This window comes from Aquarana catesbeiana, linkage group LG04 (genome assembly GCF_042186555.1).
Source record: "Aquarana catesbeiana isolate 2022-GZ linkage group LG04, ASM4218655v1, whole genome shotgun sequence".
Taxonomy (NCBI): Eukaryota; Metazoa; Chordata; class Amphibia; order Anura; family Ranidae; genus Aquarana; species Aquarana catesbeiana.
Genome location: NC_133327.1, coordinates 291,735,225 through 291,759,071, shown reverse-complemented (window position 1 = coordinate 291,759,071; position 23,847 = coordinate 291,735,225). Strand labels below are relative to the sequence as shown.

Sequence of the window (23,847 nt, the reverse complement as noted above, 5' to 3'; positions counted from 1 at the left end):
CTAACACGAGATTAGCAAAAGGAGCCCAAAGGGTGCCGCGCTTGGTTCTGAACTGGCCTTTTCTAGTCTCGTCGTACGTGGTTGACGTCACCGCGTTCTTGGCGATCGGAAATTCCGACAACTTTGTGCGACCGTGTGTACGCAAAACAAGTTTGAGCCAACATCCGTCGGAAAAAATCCTAGGATTTTGTTGTCGGAATGTCCGATCAATGTCCAACCGTGTGTACGGGGCATAAGACTATGGAAACATAATAACTGGCAATAAGAGAAGACATATTTGCCAAAGAACCAGTAATTTGTTTTCAATGACAACAAAGTAGATAGTGTCAGTAAACAGTGACAGTGACAGGTGTTAGTATAGAAATGTCTTATCTAGGCCTTGATGTCCAAATGTGCTTTTGCATAGGGATTTCTTCAGGTCATTGATTCAAAGTATATATCAAATCAATCTAGTTTCATAGAGTTCAAATGTGGTGCTTTGATGGAATTGATATTACAGAAATCTGCTCAGTAATGTGAATTAGTTGGAGGGATCTTCCAAAGATTTTACAGAATCTTCACCAGATGCTCCTGTTGTTGGCTCATCATTGCTCCTAAAGATGGCCATTGATGATTTTTTTTTTCACCAAGCAGGCTTAAAGAAATGAAAAACAAACAGATTCAGCTATTCAACTCATTTGTGTGGATTGAGGAATCTGTTTGTTTTTCATTCCTTTAATCCCCCCACTGGGACATTGTGGCTCACACTGCTGTCCAAATACGCTACCAATCAATGAAATGCTTGACTTCTGTGAAACAGGGATGGTCACACACTGATCAGAATTTTGATCAGTCTGTGGCCAGCTTTACTGTGACAAAATTGATAAATGTCCTACATTGTATATTTCTGCATCACCTTGGTGTACATTAACATTTTAACCTTTGACTTATTTATACACTGCCACAATAAATATTATAGGTTATGCTAGAACCGGTTTTCAGGACTTTATTGCACATTTATTTATTTAATCATAAACTGATTTATATGCGTATATTAAGCTGTAGCAGTATATCTCTGTATACATCAAGAACGTAAATGCTCTTAGTATTAAGAGATTTAAAGATAATGATCATTTTGCTATTATTAATTGGATGGAGCACCGTTTCTGTTAACTTCCCATTTATATATTTATATTTTCAAATATTCATATGTTACTGCTCGTATTACCTTTAAGATCAGAATAAATAATACTTTTGGCTGAGCACCAATAGTATTCCCCCATGACTTACAGCTGAATAAATATTAAAAGCAAACACTAAATAGTGATAAAAAAAGGACTGATGTTTGTGCTGGAGGACAAAACCAACAAAGACTCTCTGTACAATGTACATTTACAATGCAACTTGCACAATTTTATTTTATCATGCATTTGAAATAAAAACAAAAGTACCAGATCTACAACTGACACTAGGGACATCTAACAACATTAAAGGCACTTCTATAGTGATGGTTAAGCGTGATTATTACAAATATTAACAATTATTAATGCTTGGAATTAAAATAGTTTATGGCTTGGATATGTACAGCTAAAAGTCTTTACATTGATATTATATAACCATTGCTTAAAATTCCATTAAAAGGTAACTTCAGAACACTGTGCATCAGAAACATCTATAAATAGTAAAAAGCAATACCAGGTTAATTTATATTTAAATGGTCAAGTATAATAAAGTCAGCTCATGTGTTTAGTAATTGTAAATATATACTAAAAGTGTGTCTGTTTTGAACAGAATATAATTTGCTTTCCTAAAAAAATTTCCAGTGCACAGATTGCAGTGGTTCAGAATATGTAATATACTACACAGCATACAGAATGCAACACCCTAGTTTGTGCACTGTTAAATAAAATGTACAGATCATGGTCTACTGTATGTAATAAAAAGTGTGCAGCAGTCACAAGTATGTGATGTAAAACATGGTGAACAAGACACAGTGGTCCAGAGTAAGGCAAGCCATACATGAGTCTTTTTTTGTTCATCCAGCGGGTTGAATGAAGAAAAAAATGTCCCAATTCAAATCAACCTTATAGTGGTTGTAAAGGCTCAAGGTTTTTTACCTTTTTAACATGCATTCTGTGATGGGTGGCCTCCAATCTCAGAGGAAGCCTATTATGGAGAAAACACATTGGGTGGAGCTAAAGTGTGACGTCTTTACGTATGGGATTGTTGGTTGGTCCCACGGCCATGCTTCTGGTCTTTTACACCACATGTTCCAATCCACTGCTGTATCTCATTGATGGGGTCACAGAGCTATCCAGAGGTCTGATGGTGAGAGCATCGGCCATCCGTGGAGAGATAACGTACATTTGATCTCTGTAACTCGACATCATTTCTGTTTGGTATGAGGCCCTATTGCTTGGGAAGCACTTTTTGGACTGGAGCACCTGTACAAAATATTTTTTTTTTAGCACAGAGCACTTTAATTGCACATGCTAAATGTTTATTTGAACTTTTGGATTCAATTATATTCATTTTTTTTATTTTATTAATTATGGATATTAATTGTGTATATTGATTTTTAAGGGCAAACGTCTACTTTTCAGTCTCTACCTGATTACTTGTTTGATGGTACACCCACATACTCCCCTCAATCTATGGCTAAGACCTTTTGAGATTTTTATCATAGGATTTATAATTGTCTCACCACAGACAACTACCCTTCCGTTAAACAAGAAGAGGTTCAACAAATGCTTCACTTCTCTTAACCAACCCAAGCTATCTCCTTCTGATCTGAAATTCTTGAATGCTGACATTTCTGTGGAAGAACTCTCAGTGGTTATCAAAAATGTACACATCCCCTAGCCCAAATGGACTTACATAGTAAGACATACTCTTACTAAAAAACATTTTTACAAATTCTGGGTCCTTTTTTGATTGGTATTTTTGATTGATCAATCTCTTCTTAAAGGGGGCATCCCTCATTCCCAATGTATGCATTCATATATCACAGTCATCCAGAAACCTGCAAAAAAAATCCTCCCTTGCCAATTATAGGCTTATAGCCTTGTTTAAAGTGTTACTAAACTCACAACAGTCTGTCTCTGTTTATGCAGAATAGCATGCTTGTTATACTCACTGTGGAACTTAAGGGGCTAATCCTCTGCATTGTGTAAAAAGGCTGTTTTATCCTGTATGCATAGATCCTTCCCACCTGCACTGTCTATTTGGGGAAGGCAAGCTAACATAGGCAGAGTAGCTGACCTGCACATACTCAGTTGTGTCTTTTATGCTGTAGAGGATATTTCCTTGATGAGCTGAACTAGCCAGGTCACATGATATTGACATCACACATGTGGGCATGTATACAGGCTGCAGTGGAAATCCCCTCCTTCCTGAACTCTCAGCACTGGAGAAACTGTGCAGTTTACCACTGACCGTGGTATACAGATCAGCCAAAAAGATATATAGTGGCAATATTTTATTGTAAAAAGAAGATTTATAAGCTGTGGGCACTGTGGGGGGCAGATGAACTATTTTCATATTACTGGGTTTAGTAACACTTTAAGTATGATCATAAAATCTTTATGAAGGTATTGGCCAATAGGTTATCACAACTGCTCCCTTAATGTTAGTTCCTACAAAACAGGTAGGTGATAACACTAGATGGAAAACAGACTTAGTTGAGGTGCTCAATAGAACTAAGACTCCTGCTTTGTTAATGAGATTAGATGCTCAAAAAAACTTTGATATATTGGGATGGCCTTGTATGTTCCCAACTCTGGCTTGCTTTGCCTTTAGAGGTCCTTTTTTAATGCCATAAGGGCCTTATGTTACCCTTCATCCCAGGTTAAACTGTCTTTTGTTTTATCACACATTTTTCCAGTAAGTAACGGTACTCAGCAAGGATGTCCATTATCACCCTTATTATTAATCTTATGCTTAGAATCTCTTGCTGAGGCCATACGATTGTCCATAGATATCTAGGGGGTGTCTATATGACACACGGAATACAAACTATCCCTTTTGTTGGTATTTTACTAATTTTAACAGATCCCCTATTTTCATTGCCTTTTTTTATAGAGTTGTCTACTTTTAGTTCTCTGTCAGGTTATACAATTAACACTACCAAGACAGAAGCTTTACCCATACATATCCCTCATTCACTAATTACCTCTCTACAGACGAACTATCCTTATTATTGGTGCACTCAGTCACTTAAATACTTAGGCACTTATATTACAGCCACTTATTCGGCTATATATGGTGTCAACTAACCTCCTTTCTTCCTAGATATTGCCCAATTAGTGAGATTCCTAGTGGGATTCCTATAATATTTCCATATTGGTTAGAATAAATGTGCTTAAGATGTCAATATTACCCAAACTTTTATATCTCTTTGAGTCTCTCTCAGTCCTAATCCCTATCTAGCAGTTTTTTGCTATATAGAGGTCATTTGTTAACTTTACCTGGCACAATGAAACCCATTGGATCACACCGAACCCTTCTTTCTTTGAGATCTAGGCATGAGCTAACCAGACTTTATTAAATATTATTATGCTGCGCATTTACACTCTATTACTCTTGGTCCACTCAGTATGCACCCAATTAATGGACCGAAATAGAAATTGGGCAAATCTATCTCATACATCCCTGTTCATTGATTTGGTCTGATACCACTGGTATACATATTACATTTATGTCTTGCTCTCATGTTGTTTACATTGTCGATTTGGAAAAAATGCTCAGTGGTGTATTCTCCCTCTTCACCATGCTCATCCTTGATTAACATTCTATACAATCCAGCAACCCCTGACAGTCTGTCCTATAGACGAATTATGCCCTAGGCCTGAGCAGCATGTTTCCAATTATTTCATCTTATTAATGTAGTCTTCTGTAAGTTTTGTTGTTTTGAAGAGCTGCGAAGAAACATACATGTGCCTAAACATCTTTTTTAAATCATATCTTCAATTCAAGCATTTTTCTCCACTATGTCACCCTCTATAGTTGTAGACTGACCAAGTAAATTTGAATATATTTGTGCCCATGGTCCACATCAATTGCATTTAATATTTTCTATTTACAAAATCATCCATGAGGACCTCTCACTTTTTGATGATTGTTGCATAAATGGGTACTTCAAGCTCTTCTTCCTTTTAAATGATGGAAAAAAATGGGAATCTGCTTCCAAGACTCCTTGCTGCGTGGTGCATAGGGATAATACTTATAAAGTTGTGATGTGTTGATACAAATTGCCTGAGCTGTTACATGCTCATAACCCATTTTTATTGGAGATGTGCTAGGGCAAGGGTTGCCTGTATTGTATATTTTGGAACTATCCTTGCATTCAACCCTTTTGGTCCGATGTGATGTCAATTTTCCGACAGATTCTTGACGTATCTCTATTTTTAGAGCGTATTCATTATCTCCTAGATTAACCCTTCCTTGGCATCTCCAAATATTCTAATATTGAACCAAATTTTAACACCTAGCAGGAGAGCTATATCTGCTTTGGCTGTCTACAGAGACCCCATCCCCGTCTTAGATTCTGGATATTATTACGAGTGTTAGAAGAATGGAACATCTCATGGTAGAAATTGGTGACACCTTGAAACAATTTAATGAAGTGATATGTACTCTTGCGCAGCCAAAATAATATAAACAGCATAAATAAAGTGAACCTTGTGCATCTGTGTGTTGTTGCTAGATTAACACTTTGTCCACATCACACTTTAAAGTAAATATAAATAGTGACTCCTGCAGTGCACCAAAATAAAAATACTGAATCAATATCGTACATAAAAGTCTCACATACAACAATTTGTTGTCCATACAAAAAAAATGTAAACTGTGAATCACGTGCAAAGGTGATCCTTACTCCACTTTTTAGCTTCTTCAATAACACCTTCCATGTGCCACCACCACTCCTTGTGACTCTTATTCCACCAACGCTAGCAGCTCACCTCATGGAATTTATCTACTTAATATTCGGTCATAATATGTCTGTCCCTTTAAAGGAAAATGAGAGGTTTGCCGTGTTGTATAGAAGATGTCATCTAATATTATTTCCTGATGAAGCCACGTGGGTTAGTGGCATTTCACGTGGATTCGGAGCCAGGTGACGTCAGTTATAGGAACCTTTCTTGTTGGCACTTTTTAAATGCTTTATATACATTAATAAAATGTGAGTATTTTACCCCAGGCGTGGCTGAGAAATATGTTATTGTTACTACACTATATGCGGATGTTTTCTTTCAATATGTACGGTGGAGTGTATGGAGATATACTTCTAGGGGCCATACTTTGTGGATGAGACCAGATGATCGTCATACCTATAGAAAGATTGTTGTCCTAAAAGCCTGCATTCATTTACAGATCCACTTGCAAGGTGAGCAAGCATTTTAGCTGGTGGTGGAGCACCTGTGTGGCGGTGGAGCATATAAGAGTGAAGAGCCCTCAACACATGCACCTTTTTTTTTATGCATTTGAATATACACTGCAGACTATTTGAAAGCTTCTTTCAGTGAAGCACATAGTTTTTAAGGGTGAAGGGCCCTAAACGCTGACACTTGTTTGAATTGTAGCATATAGTTTATGAGGGTGTGCTACTTTCATTTTATTGCTGTTTTTCATGTTTTGGATTTTTTTTATGTCATTAAGTGTATAAGGGGTTGATGTCATATGAATATGTTTTTGATATGAGAGATTTTCTATAATATGTATAAGCACCTATGAATATGTTCACTATATGACCAAACTCTGGTATTAAATTAGGAAATCTGTTTTAAGCAGCGCAAACACACACCTTTTTTCAATTGTCTCATATTACCATCCACTCTTGGAAACTGATACCTGGGTGAGTCTGAGAGCTCATGTCAGACCAAGAAGATTCTTTAACAAATTGCAACCAAATCCATCAGACAGAAAATCTGCTAAGTAAAAGGACATGAAAGAACTACTTTATGGCAAAAGAAATCCAATATCGCCAACATGAAGCCACTGAGAAGGACTTCTAAACGATCAGACCAGTTAGGAGGGAATGAGAGACTTCATTGCAGGATGGCAGAGCCAGGACCTGCAGCTGTCAACACTCAGACCCCTACTTATCAGCTGTACGGCTTCCCCAAAGGATCACCTTTGTACGTGCTGCACAGTTTACATTTTTTTGTTGTAATTCATTGTTGTATGGGACACTTTTATGTATGGTATTGATTCAGTATTTTTATTCTAGTGTAGCGCAGGATTTACCATTTGTATTTACTAGACCAATCTATCTATGGTATTTCATCTTCTCTTAAAATATCATACTGACTTTTAAACCATGCAGACTAATACGGTTGTACATCTTTGGTGTGTACTATTTACTTTTTCTACGTTTACCACACCGGTGTATGCTCTTTAATAGAGTGACTTGGGGTTAGGGCTGGATTCACCCCAATACAGGTACCTATTGTTTACCTGATAATGTTTTGTTTTGCTATATCATCAGTATTAAATTAATTGCATAGGCTCTATCATGAGTCAAGATGTACCTTCACAATATGTGATACTTGATTCTTCTTTGGCTAGTATCTGTATGATTATCTGTGTTTCATGTCTCAGACATCTACAGTGTTTGCGCTTTGCTCTTTGCTATACTTTGAAAGATCAATAAAAAAAAAAAACAAGAATAAAAGTACAAACTGTATATTAAAAATACAAAACATAACAAAAAAGATAAAAATGTCAAGGTCCCAATTTTATAATAAAGGGAATAAGCTCTTTGTTTAAATCCAGGTATGTGGTACCCTGGTTACCTAGACCTCGATTAAATGTACAAGGTAATTCATAAAATTACAAAAAAATATTTAGATTTTCACTTGTCAGGTCACTTTGTGCACAAAACGTATTTTAGCTGCATGTAAAATAACAAAAAAAATGAAGTTTTACAACAATAATGTTACAATGTATTTCCAAGCAAAGCCTTGCTTATGCTATTGTCAGTGCTCCTGCAACAAAGACCAGGACTCTGCTAATGTGCTGACCCTACTTCTTTGTAATCAAGCCTGTGCCTTTGTTTACACTTATAGGAGTGCTGATAAGGGTTCCACTCTTAGGTGTTGTAAGCACTCATGTGTAAGTTTAACAGCTTCAGCCCCGGAAGATTTTACCCCCTTCCTGACCAGAGCACTTTTTGTGATTCGGCATTGCGTCGCTTAACCTGACAATTGTGTGGCTGTGTGACGTTTCACCAAAACAAAATTGACGTCCTTTTTTTCCCATAAATAGAGCTTTCTTTTGGTGGTATTTGATTACTTCTGCGGTTTTTATTTTTTGTGCTATAAACAAAAAAAGAGCAACAATTTTGAAAGAAAAGCAATATTTTCTACTTTTGCTATAATAAATATCCCCCAAAAATATATTAAAAAACAATTTTTTTCCTCAGTTTAGGCCGATATGTATTCTACTACATATTTTTGTTAAAAACAAAAAACACACAATAAGCGTATATTGATTGTTTTTTTATTAGTAATGGCAGCGATCAGCGATTTTTATCATGACTGCGACATTATGACGGACACAGACACTTTTGACACTATTTTGGAACCATTGTCATTTATACAGCGATCAGTGCTATAAAAATGCACTGATTACTGTGTAAATGACACTGGCAGGGGAGGGGTTAAAGTGTGTCCTAGGGAGTGATTCTAACTGTGGGGGGCTACCTAGGACATGACAGTAATCACTGCTTCCGATGACAGGGAGCAGTAGATCCCTGTAATGTCACTAGGCAGAACGGGGAAATGCCTTGTTTACATAGGCATCGCCCCGTTTTGCAGCTCCATGACATGATCACGGGACACCGGCGGACATCGAGTTTGCGGGATCCGCGGGCACTGTCACGCTGTACGAGGCAGGCGCGCACACCCACTAGCCCTGCCAATCAAAGGGTACGCCCATTTGCCCACCGCTGCCAGTGTGCCGACGTATATCCATGTGCAGCGGTTGGCAAGTGGTTAAACAAAGCCACATTCCTGTTTATACAAGAGCACTGTCAGCAGACTGGAATCCAGCTGTCAAAATGACAGGTTGTTCTGGCACATTTAGGTGTTGCTCCTATAGTGATCTTTAGGCACAATCCTAGTTTCCAGTTCATAAAATTGGCCCTGAGTAAAATGGATAATGGACCCCAAAGGGGTTAAAGTGCTGTAAAAAGACACATGCCTGTTCTACAGTTTAGGAAAGGAAATTTCCCCATCCTTGCCACTACCTTTGTGAACCACCTTTGATTGCCAGAACAGTAAGCAAATAGTTCCTATATCAATTTAACAAAATAGAGTATAGGGCACACATACAAAAATGACATTTAAATCCTGCAAGCTATTTAAAACTCCTGAACATATTCAGAAATATGGGGATTTGGTCACACTATATGGTCGACTAGTGCTAAGCCCACTTACTGTGTCAAAGTACCCCATTAACTTTTAAATAGCTTGCAGGATTTAAATGTCATTTTTGTATGTGTGCACTATAATCTGTTTTGTTATGTTTGTGGCCTGTAACCTGGGGAACAGGTAGCAGGTACAAAAGCTTCCTGGGACAAGCAGGCTCTCAGGCACAGATACCAGAACAAGTGAAGTAGTGACAAACAGTGAAGTGTTTAATGGTGATATTTACAAGTCTATAGAGGTGCTGTACAGTGTTCAAAAAAACCCCAAACAGAACAAAATAGCCAACCAAAAACCTAGCCATGTCTCGGCTCTAACTATACACTATGCAGGCCAGGCCCTAACTACCAGGCTGAGCAAGCCTACCACTTGTCAGTTTCCACATAAACTGCTTAACAGCTTCTTCCCAACCTTTTTGCTCTCACAGACCAGCGTTGTCTGTGTTTCCCAGGCAGACCAAAGGCTGTCTGCTCAGGTGAGCTTAAATTAGCCTGGGGAAGAGGACCAAGACCCGAACTGGATCATGGATCAGAGATTCCTGAATGTGTACGAGAGGAGCCTGGGAGATGTATAAACCCCAAACAGGACTTTTCCTGGCTCTCTCTGGGACACTCTGCTACAGGCCTTATAGCAGCACCATCTTGAATGTAAACGCATTTGTAGGGAGTGCTCCCCAAGTCTGTTGTTTCATTATCAATTTAGGGAATTTTGACTAGATTTATTTTAGTTCTCTATGCAGGTTATATCTTCCAATTGTACTGTTGGCTTGATTGAATGATTGAAATTATTGTCTTACTGCATGACTAAACTGAGATTAAGTCTAAATTTACAAAATTATGAACTTTTATAAGTGTAGTTAAGGATTGCTTCAATAACAGTAATACACTATGCAACAACACTACTTGACTTTTTGTACTGTTTGTCCAAAAATCACCACGGAAGCTTATAAACAGTTTTAAATATGCATTCTGCACCTTGATCAGCTTGCTGTTTTTTTTTTCAGTTCATTGGAGAGGTATGAAACCTCATTTTTGAGGAGTGGACAAAAGCCTATAACTGTCTTTCATTTCAGAACTGCCTTTTTCAGCTATATTGCATGAGGCTGATGCATAGGTACTGAAAAGCCTGCCATCCTTGGATGCATCAGAAGTAAGCCGGCCAGAAAAGTAACACATCGAGTCAGTCTCCTTTAGGCTTACATTCACACCGGTGATTAAGGCTGGTGCGAATTGTAGTGGCAGAAATCTTTTGTTTATAGCTGCAGATTTAAGTGCCTAGGTGCAGCTATTCATGCCTCTCTGCACAGCCAGCGATTTCCCGTGGTGATCGTGGCTGGACGCACACAGCCTCTCTCATTCACAGCTGTGAACAAAGGATTTCTGCTGGTACAATTCACGCTTGCCTTTATTGCTGGTGGAACTGTAGCCTTAAAGGTATTCTACTGTAGGTTGCAGGATAGACCTTGACCTCAAGAGAGTCTACTGGGCCATCAGGGGAGCATTTAAACCCACTTACGTGATTGCAAACACACATGTAAGTGTACACAATGCATGCTAGATATCACTTTGAATTGATAACCTGTAAAGGTTTTTTGTTTACCAACAATTTTAATTGTGGCAAAAGAAAACAATAGAACAGATACAGAGAATACATAAATGACTATCGTTACATATCAAACATCAGTCAGACATGAGCATATCTCAAAAAACACAAAAAAATACAGTGATCATGACTAAATCCCTACCAGAGTAAGGCGATTAATGGCACATAGATAAACTTTGAACTGATTGGCCATGTATACCAGTAAATACATCATAGTGCATTTTACGAAAGAGAAAAAAAAAACAAGGAAATGACAAAAAAAAGGATAAATACTGTAGTTTCATGGGTCTAAAAGTCTAAAGTATATGTGCATATTGGGCATAAACATGACTTGAACTTGTTCATTGAACATGATTTTACAGGTTGTAAGCAGTGGGGCTGTTTCTGCACTGCACAGATTAACTGCATGTTTTGTTTTGGGGCAGATGACAGCAGAGATATACTTAACTGACCAGCCTATCCCTGTGGCTCCTGCCCCTGCACCAGCAGTCTTGAAAATGTACTGTTCCTGACATCAGCATGCTCAGAGCATGCTCCATAGGCAGGAACAATCCACTGCTGGACCGCAAGGGGGAGGGGGACTCTTTCCTGTAGGATCAGCAGATCAGGGGAGTATAAACTTTCTGCTCACCCCTAGATCACCCCTGCATGTGGAAAATGTGCTTGAGTTGGGCTTCAAAGAAAGAGAAGAAAGAATCATGAATGACAATGAGCTCTACATTAATGACATATTTTTAGGTTTAGTGTTAGGGATGACCCCCCCGGTTCGGTTCGCAGCAGAACATGCGAACAGGCAAAACATTTGTTCGAACACGTGAACACAGTTAAAGTCTATGGGACACAAACATGAAAAATCAGTGCTAATTTTAAAGGCTTATATGCATGTTATTGTCATAAAAAGTGTTTGGGGACATGGGCCCTGCCCCAGGGGACATGTATCAATGTAAAAAAAAGTTTTAAAAATGGCCGTTTTTTTGGGAGCAGTGATTTTAATAATGCTAAAAGTGAAACAATAAAAGTGAAATATTTCTTTAAATTTCGTACCTGGGGGGTATCTTTAGTATGCCTGTAAAGTGGCGCATGTTTCCCGTGTTTAGAACAGTCAGAGAGCAAAATGACATTTCTAAAGGAAAAAAAGTAATTTAAAAGTACTCACGGCTATAATGAATTGTCGGTCCTGGCAATACACATAAAAGTCATTGAAAAAAATGGCATGGAATTCCCCCACATTCCATTACCAGGCCCTTCAGGTCTGGTATGGATATTAAGGGGAACCCCGCGCTAAAATAAAAAAAAAATGATGTGAAGTCCCCCCAAAAATCCATACCAGACCCTTATCTGAGCACGCAACCTGGCAGGCCACAGGAAAAGAGGGGGGATGACAGAGCGCCCCCCCTCCTGAACCGTACCAGGCCACATGCCCTCAACATTGGGAGGGTGGTTTGGGGTAGCCCCCCCAAGCACCTTGTCTCCATGTTGATGGGGACAAGGGCCTCATCCCCACAACCCTTGCCCGGTGCTTGTGGGGGTCCACCAATCTGCCTCCATGGCACCCGTCATAATTACCGGCCTCTCAGGTGACAGCTCTTTTATAACTGAGGGCGGGGCCACACAATGACGTTGGCGGGTGACCCCACCCCCCTCTGAGGCACAGGGACATCCCTATGGCTTTCCCGTAGCGTCAGAGGGGACAGGGCCACCTGGCTACTTAACTGGGTGACCTCGCCCCCTCTGACGCTAAGGGAAAGCCATAGGGATGTCCCTGTGCATCAGATGGGGGCGGGGTCACCAGGCGACATCACTGTGTGGCCCCGCCCTCAGTTATAAAAGAGCTATCACCTGAGAAGACGGTCATTACAGCAGGTGCCTCCCATGGGGGTCGTGTTTTTTTTGGGGTCTGTCAGCGGAGGAGAAGAAAATGAATGGAATTTGTGGGACAGTTTTATATTTTTATTTTTTAATAAAGGACTTGTGACCATGTCATGTCATTTTTACCATTTTCACACTCTTTTTGTGAAATGGTAGGGGGGGTACATTTGTACCCGTTACCATTTCACACAGAGGGGGAGGCTGGGAACTGGGGCTCCCCTTGTTAAAGAAGGCTTCCAGATTCTGATAAACCCCCCCACCTGCAGACTCCCACAACCACCGGGCAAGGGTTGTGGGGATGAGGTCCTTGTCCCCATCAACATGGGGACAAAGTGCTTTGGGGGCTACCCCAAAGCACCCTACCCATTTTGAGGGCATGTGGCCTGGTACAGTTCAGGAGGGGGCACACTCTCGTCCCCCTTTTCCTGCAGCCTGCCAGGTTGCAGGAAAAGGGGGCCACACTCTCGCCCCCCCTTTTCCTGTAGCCTGCCAGGTTACGTGCTCGGATAAGGGTCTGGTATAGATGTTTGGGGGGACCCCCACACCATTTTTTTTTTTACATTTTGGCATGGGGTTCCCCTTAATATCCATACCAGACCTGAAGGACCTGATATGGAATTTGGGGGGGACCCCCACACAATTTTTTTAAAATTTTGGTTCGGGGTTCCCCTTAATATTCATACCAGACCCAAAGGGAATGGTAATGAACTGTGGGGGGAATCCCATGCCGTCTTTTTCAATGACTTTTTTATCTGTATTGCTGAGACCCAACAATTCATTATAGCCACAAGTAGTTGTAAATCCCTTTTTTTCTTTTAGAAATGTCATTTTGCTCTCGGACTGTTCTAAACATGGGAAACATGCGCCACTTTACAGGCATACTATAGACATCCCCCAGGTATGAAATTTAAAGGAATATTTAACTTTTATTGTTCCACTTTAAGCATTATTAAAATCACTGCTCCCGAAAAAACGGACGTTTTTTAAACTTTTTTTGCATTTTTACATGTCCCCTGGGGCAGGACCCAGGTCCCCAAACACTTTTTATGACAATAACATGCATATTAACCTTTAAAATTAGCACTTTTGATTTCTCCCATAGACTTTTAAAGGGTGTTCCGCGGCTTTCAAATTTGCCACGAACACCCCAAATTGTTCGCTCTTCGGCGAACGGGCGAACAGCCAATGTTCAAGTCGAACTCATGTTCGCCCCGAACATAAAACTCATCCCTATTTAGTGTAATATCTTCATAAATAAAAAATACTGAACTAATTATATATGATCCCAATAGTATATTTGTGTGCCATAGCCAGGCTATCAGCATTTAAAAAAAATGTTTATGCTTAAATAGAACTGAAAAAATTACTTTCATAATTGCCATTATTTTTCTATTTTGAGAATTGTTGTAAAGAACAGTAAAACAAATACATTTATGACACTTATTGTTTATTATCCAAGCTAAAAAATTATTTAACTTGGGAAATACCAAATATTTGTAAAAAAAAAAATCCAACACGAAACATTATTTTAAAAGAAATTAATGTGGTTTTGTGGTTTATTTAGTAAAGAATATGATTTTAAAAAGTTATTTTTCTTTCAATTAAATTTGAATAGTTGAAAAGCACATTCATTTTCTGCATTTTTTTCAGCTGAAGCTTTACACTTTAACCACTTAAGGACCGGAAGGTTTTATCCCCTTAATGGCAAGGCCATTTTTTGCGATACGGCACTGCATTGCTTTAACTGACAATTGCGAGATCGTGTGACGTTGTACCCAAACAAAATTTATGCCTTTTTTTTTTCTCCACAAATAGAGATTTCTTTTGGTGGTATTAAAAAAAGGCTGACAATTTTGAAAAAAAAAAAAAAACAATATTTATTTTACTTTTTGCTATAATATCCAAAAAACAAAACAAAAACCTAATTTCTTCATGAGTTTAGGCCAATATGTATTTATCTCAATAAGCGTATATTGATTGGTTTGCGCAAAAGTTATAGTGTCTACAATGTAGGGGATAGATTTATGGCATTTTTAATATTTTTATGTTTACTAGAAATGATCAGCGATTTTTAGTGGGGCTGCAACATTGCTGCGGACAGATCGGACACTTTTGACACTTTTTTGGGACCCGTGACATTATTACAGTGACCAGAGCTAAAAATAGCCACTGATCACTGCATAAATGACACTGGCAGGGAAGGGGTTAACACCAGGAGTGATCAAGGGGTAAGTGTTCTAGAGAGGTGTTTCAAACTGTGGGGGGAGTGGACTGACTGGGAGTACAGAGAGATCGCTGTTCCTAATCCTAGGAACAGACAATCACACTGTACTCCCCTGACAGAACGGGAATCTGTTTACATTGGCAGATCCCCATTCTGCCTCTCTGAGGAGAGATTGTGGGTGGCCAGTGGACATTGCAGCCGCCAGATCCATGCATCGGCTCTCCTGCTGTGCACGTGTGTCCACAGTAACTTGTGCACGAAACGACGTACAGGAGCAATAGGGCCTTCCTGCCACAGTATATATGCGATGCGCGGTCCTTAAGTGGTTACGCTTCAGATGGAGCTTTATGCTTTTTTTCATGTTTTATAGACTCTTTCTTTGTTTCTCTCACTCTTCATAGCTTAAAGTGTATTTCCACTTCTGCAGCCAAATAGAGATAACACCTACTTTATATTTGTTACATGTTCTCATTCACATAGCACATGTTTTAGATGCCCCATTCTGTACACTTCATTGGTGTAAAATAACACCAGTTATCTTTGTGTATGAGGAGGCTGTTTGCCATAATTAACGCTGTACTAGATTTTAACACTGTCTGTCCTAACAATGAGTTAAAGGTTTAGAAGCCAGGCTTCTTGCATTGTATGATAATGAAAGGGAGCTCAACCTGTCCTTAGGACACACCCACTCTAACATTGTTGAAAAAACCTTGCAGTTAGCCATAACACCGTATCCTAAGAAACATCTAAAAAGTATATAAAAAAATTTTTTTCGTATTTTTTTTTTTCACGTATGCTGTATGAATGGGAGCACATAACAAACATATAGTGTTTTTTTTCAAATTTGACTGCAAACATGAAGATACACTTTAAGCTGAAATTTACATACACAAGTGACCAGGCATTATAATTAAAATGGAAACTCTGCTTGTCTGCCTCCTCCCCCCCTTTAAGTTTTGACACTTTTTTTTAGGGGGGGAGTGGGTACCTGGTTTTGACCCCCCCCCCTCCTGTCCCCGCAGCTTTCTGAGACACATCACAGGTCCACAAAAGCTGCCAAAAGACCATTCACAAAGCACAGTGAGGTTCAGGCATGCACAGTAAGAGGCTGGCTGTGGAGCCGCAAACAGTCACAGCTCGCTTCACAGCTGTGACTGGGAATCAACAGAATACTTTGTAGGGGTTTTTCTGCCAAGCAGATTAGATTTTTTTAAAGATCTTTCTCATATGATCACCAAATTGATACCACTGTTTACTATACGTCATTATTGAACCATAACCTGTTGTGTTCCACTGTTTTTGATATATGTGACTTGTTCTTCCATGTTCTAAATTCTTTATGCTGTATAATAGTAAGTTATTTTGAAAACCTTTAATAATCAAAGCTTATACATAAAAGGCCACTGACCACCAATGATTGTGGGATTGTTTTGTTGCGGTGATAAACTTTTTTTAGGTTTATCTCGACATCTTGCCAACGCACACAATGCAAGCTTAGTGCAATGCAATTTTAATCTTTCAACTTTTTACACTTGGCTTTAGTGAGCAAATTTTAAAGGCTAAGTTCACCTTAAATTATTTCTTAACCACTTCATTGGGAGCATGTTTGTTCATTACCAAAATATTGTGGCAAAAAATGAGATCACCTTGGGGTCCACTTTCTAAACAGGGATAATTTTCATACAATCCTGGTATTTTTATTTGATATGTTTTTTAAAGTAAGGTAAGGTAAACGAAAAAAACAAAAAACAACATATATATATATATATATATATATATATACTCTAGTATAAGCCAACCCGAATATAAGCCGAGGCACCTAATTTTACCGCAAAAAACTGGGAAAACCTATTGACTCAAGTATAAGCCTAGGGTGGGAAATGCAGCAGCTACTGGTAAATTACACAGGCACACACATGTACACAGACACACACACATACACAGGCACACACATGTACACACACACAGGCACACACATGTACACAGACACACACACATGTACACAGACACACACATGTACACACACACACACACATGTACACAGGCACACACACATATGTACACAGACACACACATGTAAACAGACACATACACACACACATGTACACAGACACATGTACACAGACACACACACACAACCCCCCCCAGAGGGGGCAGCAAAGAGCCCGATGTCAGCTCAATAAAAATTCACACACATTCCAAAAGCCAGTGCAGCCACGGAACTCTCCTGCACCCGCCCCTGCCTTCTCCCATCCCCCCAGACAGCCGGGCCCTTCTGCCTCACTCGAGTATAAGCTGAGGGGGGCTTTTTCAGCATAAAAAAATGTGCTGAAAAACTCGGCTTATACACGAGTATATACGGTATATATATATATATATATATATATATATATATATATATTTTTTTTTTTTTTTTTTTTCTTTTATAAAAGTTTTATTAGGAATAAAAAAACAAATATCTTTTAGAACAGGTAGAAATAATACATAAATCATAAATTATAACACATGTTGTGACCTCTACATACAGTGTTTGAGATAACAAGAGGCTATAAAGGTATAAAACATTTAACGGCTTATCAAGGATGGTCAACAAGTCCATCGCTAATTGGAAAGTTACATGAATTTTAATCTTTTGAGAGAGTCATATATGGTGGATACCAAATATTGTAGGTGTCTCTAGGAAGTAGATAAGGATCTACTGTATAGTGAATGGATCCCATATTCCATGGCTTTGGGATAGGGTTTTAGTGTCGTCTTAGAGAGCCAAATCCATCAATAAACGAAGTAAGTCAAGACATTAAGGAGCTAATGGATATCTCTGAGTATTTATATTGAGCAAAAAAGTGTTAAGATCTAAAATGGGGTTTGGCGTAAATATACTTTTAAATAGAGAAAAAAACATATAAAAACCCAAATGGTTATTAAATGCCACCAAAAGGAAGATCAATGCATCTGCATCTTGCATGATGGAGTAATTATCAGTTAAACTATCCAAGCAATGAAAACTGAAAATTGGCCTGAACAGAAAAGGGCTGTAATATACTGGTCCTGGTTAAACAAAGATTTTGACCACAAATTGAAAATATAAATGATTATAAAATCAATGTCATTTTATAAAACTTACAGAAAGCTTAAAGTGTATGTGTATTTTCCCTTTTAATTACATATTGATAACTAGCAACTTTATCTAAGGGCACTTCAATATAAATAAATAAATGAATGAATGAATATGAATAAATCTGCAGTGCAACCAAGAAGTCAATGTTTGCAACTCTTGTATGTCATTATTGCTCAGTGAATCTTTGAGTTTTAGGGCACCCTTGGGTTTATAGTGCTATAAAAGTTTACCAGGGAGATGTGCAAGCACCACTAATTACTTGCTTATGCCATTGTAAAAGATTCAGCGTAATTACAGATTCACTTTAAAATACAGACATGTCTTTTGTAAAAATATGAAGAAGATATTATTAGGCTCTGCATTAAGCTAGAACAGGCCATCTGAAATTTTGTATGATAATTAAAAAATGCCACCATCTTTAGGCATCCTACAATAGAAACAAAGCATATATTTTTAGCGCACTGAAGTACCTGAAAATTCACAAAATCTTTGTGTTGCATTCCAGAGTCCTGCACACTCATCCTTGGAATTTCTACATTTCTCTTTTAGGCTCTTACAACATGAAGCTGAAGCTTGAAGTACAGACAGATTTAAAAGAATTAACCAAAGGGCTGAAAAAAAGACCACAGAATCATTAATATATTTTATTTTTACAGTTATACTCATAGTATAACACTACAATTGTGAACAATATTTTTATTTGATCATCGAGAAAAAGTAATACTTAGAACTCTATATTGTTAACCAAAACAAAAATGTACTTCTTGTTACTGACTTTTGACTCTGCATTAGGGAATGAGCTTTGGGTCTAGACCAAACCCATGTTCAGTCTGAATTTTACATTTGGAGTTCAGTGAATAGTCATGCTAAAATGGTGTTGGGCCTGAGATGAACCTCCAACTGCAGCAGGAATTGATACATTTAACAGCAGTATTACTACCCTTGCTAAATGACAACTTCCCACTGAGGCTGGTTGTTAGAGAGTCGGCAGTCCGATTGACAGCTAAAAGTGAAAAAAGGGGCATAAATGGTGGCAGACTCCTCCATTCTTATAAGAAAAAAAAACCTGCCCTTCAGATCTGGTATAAATACTAAGAGAGACCCCACAGAAAAAAAATGTGGGATCCCCCATATTCCATAACATATCCATAGGGTCTTGAATTGTTTGTAAGAGGGAATCCCATGCAAAAAAATAGAGAAGAGGCATCCCCCCCCTCAAGATACACACAGACCCTAATTTGTGCCAAAAACTGGCCAGGAAAGGAGGGGATGAGTCATACCAGGCCACATGCTCTTAAATTGGAAGGATGTGGGGATCTGCAGGCAGGAGACTTTTTTGGAATCCGGAGGCCCCTTTTAAAATAAGGGGACCCTCATATATCTACCCACATGTGAGTAAGAAAGGAGTGCATAGCCCTGCTCATTCAAATAAAAAATGAAATGGCATATAAATACACCACACACATTTGACAAGTCCTTTAGAAAAAAAAATACCACAATGTAAAACTATCATCAATGACATTGTCCTGTGAGGCAGATTATTGTCAATTATGATGAACAGTGTCCACCAACCCTCTGAAGGAAAAAAACACCCCGACCTGTAAACATGTTCTATCCTGACAAATGCTCACCATAATTGGCAGTTTCTGGGCCCTGCAGTGGAATGAAAACAAAGAGACAGAGTTTCCCATCTGATGTCTTTAATCATATATTGCCAGTCATGTCACAGGGATCCCAGGTGACAAGATTTACCAATTAAGATCATGTCCATATTTCGTCAATTACATCACTGGGTATACCCCGCTTCTTAGTTTACATTCAGCTTTGGAGCTGTCATTCCTGGTGAGCAGTCATCAGGAGCAGATTGTATTGATAGTTACTTGCCTTTTTCTGCGGGTCGGCAGGGGCCATCCATCATGACTTGCATGATGCAGTGTAGATATTTTCCAGCACACCACAAATCTTCAAGTTAAGTTCAAATTATTTTTTATTGAAGCATGATCACATCACAAGCAAAAGAGTAAAACATTTTGGAGCCACACAGAACCCCTTTGTCAGGCATGTAACAATCACATGCCCGATGAAGGGTTCCTGTGCGGCTCTGAAATGTTGCACTCTTTTGCTTGTGATGTGATCACGCTTCAATAAAAAATGGTTTGGACTTAACTTGAAGATCTGTGGTGTGCTGGCAAATATCTACATAGTTTTCAGCTGGCATTTGCTGCAGCACCCATTGTTTTAGAGCCTGGAATGTCTGCAATGGGAATATAGATGGTTTCATCATGACTGACATGGATCTACAGTGCTGGATGATGTTACTGATTGTGGAATAAGATCAAGGTCCATTTTTTTTTAACTAAAGGGCTGTGTATTTACTTTACATTTTTTGTGAATGAGTAGGGATACCCCTTAATCGTTCACATGGGGGCATGGTGGATATAATTCCAAACCCCCACAAGACTAGAGTTGGGGGAAAAGGCTCTTGTCTTCATAACATAGGTCACCCATGGCAAAGTATCCTCCTCGTGTTGGGAGCATGTGGCCTGGTGTGATTCAGGAGGGTGCACACACTTGTCCCACTCTTTCCTGGCCTGCCAGGCTGTGTGCTCAAATCAGGATCTAGTATGGATTTTGGGGGGACCCTATACTTTTTTGGGAAGGGTCTCCCCTTAAAAGCCATACCAGACGGTAGAAAATTTGAGGGGGCCCTGTCCAACTTTTTTTCTGTGGGGTTCCCCTTGCCATCCATAACAGACTCAAGGATTAAGCCTGGTATTATTTTTTTAGAAGGAACCCCACAATGCATTTCTTTTTGCATGGGTCCCCATTAACATCTATAATAGACCCTCATCTAGGATAAAAGATGAAGGGAATATCTAGCCATTTGTATATAAACAGAAGGAAGCATCCAGGAGCCAAATATTATTTTTTCTGTAGTAAGTTGTAAACATTGTACATTGTACTGTGCCACTTCACAGGCAGGTTCATGGCATCACCTATGCATCTTATTTAAAGGAATTTTGCATTTTTAATGCTTCACCTTAAGCATTACTAAAATCGCTGCTCCCCAACAAATTAATAGGTACATGTCCTCCAGTTCTGTGCCCAGTCTTCATGCCCCCCCCAACACACACTGACACTTTCCTTATTGGCATTGAAAATACTCATTATTGGGGTTTGTATCCTGCATATGAACTTAGGTAAAATTCACCAAATCCAACCCAAATAGAACCCAGGTATGTTCAGCTCATCACTCCTCTGCATGTGAATTCCCCTACCCCCATTGCTAGCAGTCCTATGCACCATTGTGTTATTAAGTGACAATTGCCTCTTATACCATAGTGAAATAAAAATACAATGCTTACACATGAATGCATTAATAATAAAAAAAATTGTGTTAAGGTTTTGTATGCAAATTTTAAGCCTGAAATCATTGCAGTAAAATTGTCTAAACTTTTAGTATTCCCCATTATTGTAAGTCAATATCACATGACAAATGAAAATATAATTTGTGTGAACCTAGTTGGTGAAATAAATATAAAACACAAAAACTACTAATAAAAACATAATTGTAAAGAAAGTAAGAAGTAAAATTAGAAGTAAGATTGCTTCATAGCTCCTAAAACTGAACAACCAGAGCAGATTAAACGAGACCCACATATACAAGTTAGATAAGACTGGTTACCTGTGCAGCTGATGTGCCTCATTGCAGTCCAGAGTGCAGCCGGTGTCACTGGTGAAGTGTATGTGTCTAATGATTTTGAGCAAATAAAGAGGAGATAGGATTTCAGCACTGTTCTCGCAGAACAGCTCCAGCCCACAGCACCTTTAACTATTTGCCTGTCATTAGTCATTATCATTGTGTAACCAGTCTCATCTAAATTCTACACAGGGCATTGTATTTTTATATATTTAGTCTGATAGCCTTGTCATAGTGTGGAATCAGGAGTCTTTTTATTTCAACTTGACATTTCCCAAAGTTAATCAGATTTTTCCAGAAAAGCAATTGAAGCAATTGAATACGGATGATGTGCAAAGTACTTGCAACTATAGGTACTAGTAAGGTATCAATTCTACTATATTTACAATTTTAAAGCTTCATTTTTTTTTTTCAAATTAAAATAATAAACATGTTACACTCACATGCATAGAGCAACCCCAAACATCCTCTTCTCAGGTTCCATGCCGGCTCTCTTTGCTCCTCCTCATCTGCAAGTACTCCCATAGCAAACCCCCTCCTATTGGGGCCCTTGTGCAGGCACACTCTCAGGATGGGCTGTGTGCATCCATAGATACACACAGCTGTTTGGCTCTGCCCCCCACTCAGGATTTGAACAGGTTTTGACTGACAGCAGCAGGAGAGTCAGCTCCTCTTAGTAAAGCCCATGGATGCTGGAAGAAAGGAAAGCGCGGCTACCAGTGGGGACAGTGGTTGACTGAGAGTCACAGGCGTGCGCAGCCTATTGCATTAGGGTGTGCACCCCAAAGCTCAAACAGACAAAAGTATTGGGACGCCTGCCTTTACACACACAGGAACTATAATGGCATCCCAGTCTTAGTCCGTAGGGTTCATTATTGAGTTGGCCCACCCTTTGCCGCTATAACAGCTTTAACTCTTCTGGGAAGGCTGTCCACAAGGTTTAGGAGTGTGTCTGTGGGAATGTTTGACCATTCTTCCAGACGAGCGTTTGTGAGGTCAGGCACTGATGTTGGATGAGAAGGCCTGGCTTGCCGTCTCCGCTCTAATTCATCCCAAAGGTGTTTTATCAGGTTGAGGTCAGGACTCTGGGCAGGACAGTCAAGTTTCTCCACCCCAAACTCACCCATGTCTTTATGGACCTTGCTTTGTACACTGGTCCAAATCATTTGGTGGAGGGGGGATTATGGTGTGGGGTTGATTTTCAGGGGTTGGGCTTGGCCCCTTAGTTCCAGTGAAGGGAACTCTTAAGGTGTCAGTATACCAAGACATTTTGGACAATTTCATGCTCCCAACTTTATGGGAACAGTTTGGGGATGACCCCTTCCCGTTCAACATGACTGCACACCAGTGCACAAAGCAAAGGCCATAAAGACATGGGTGGTGGAAAATTACCTTAAAGTGCAAAAATTCACATTATAATAGTAACTATTATAAAATTATTCTAAAATTAAGTGTAACAATCTAAAAAAAAAAAAAAATTCTAAGTGCTATAATGGTGGGAACCTCCCAACTAAAAGGTTGTTTCATTTCTATACAGTATGTCTTATTTTCAGCTTGATGTGTATTATGTGAAGTTGCATATCACAGAGACCGGTATTGTGATAATATTGAAGTTTATTGAGATTTCCATACATTAGAGGATTCCACCATTATTGTTAAGTTATTGATCAGTAAGTTAGCGCTGCATTTTTTTGGTGTGGTGTGGGAACACATAACAGTGCTTTAACAAACAACAGATTTCAGTTGTGCCCCACCAGGCTGGCACCCCCTTAGACAATGTGCCTGGCGGCTGAGTTCATCACCCCGATCCCTGCACTCAGTGCACTGATGGGCACTGATTAACAGCACTGATTGGCAGCACTGATAAGCGGCACTGATTGGCACTGACAGGTGGCACTCATTTGCACTGGTGTGGAACTGACTGGCACTG

At 39.2% G+C, this 23,847-nt stretch overlaps 1 protein-coding gene across 1 annotated transcript in view; it reads right to left on the bottom strand.

Annotated features, from left to right (window-relative positions):
• Nucleotides 1-22,030, bottom strand: part of GFRAL (GDNF family receptor alpha like) — a 128,229-nt gene extending 106,199 nt beyond the window's left edge. Inside the window, exons 1-2 of the mRNA XM_073626683.1 lie at nucleotides 21,903-22,030; nucleotides 18,688-18,828 (exon numbers count right to left, since the gene is read on the bottom strand). Coding sequence (XP_073482784.1) covers nucleotides 18,688-18,828; nucleotides 21,903-21,924 — 163 coding nt within the window. The 5' untranslated portion in view covers nucleotides 21,925-22,030. The remainder of the gene's footprint in view (nucleotides 1-18,687; nucleotides 18,829-21,902) is intronic.
• Nucleotides 22,031-23,847: the final 1,817 nt, after the last annotated feature.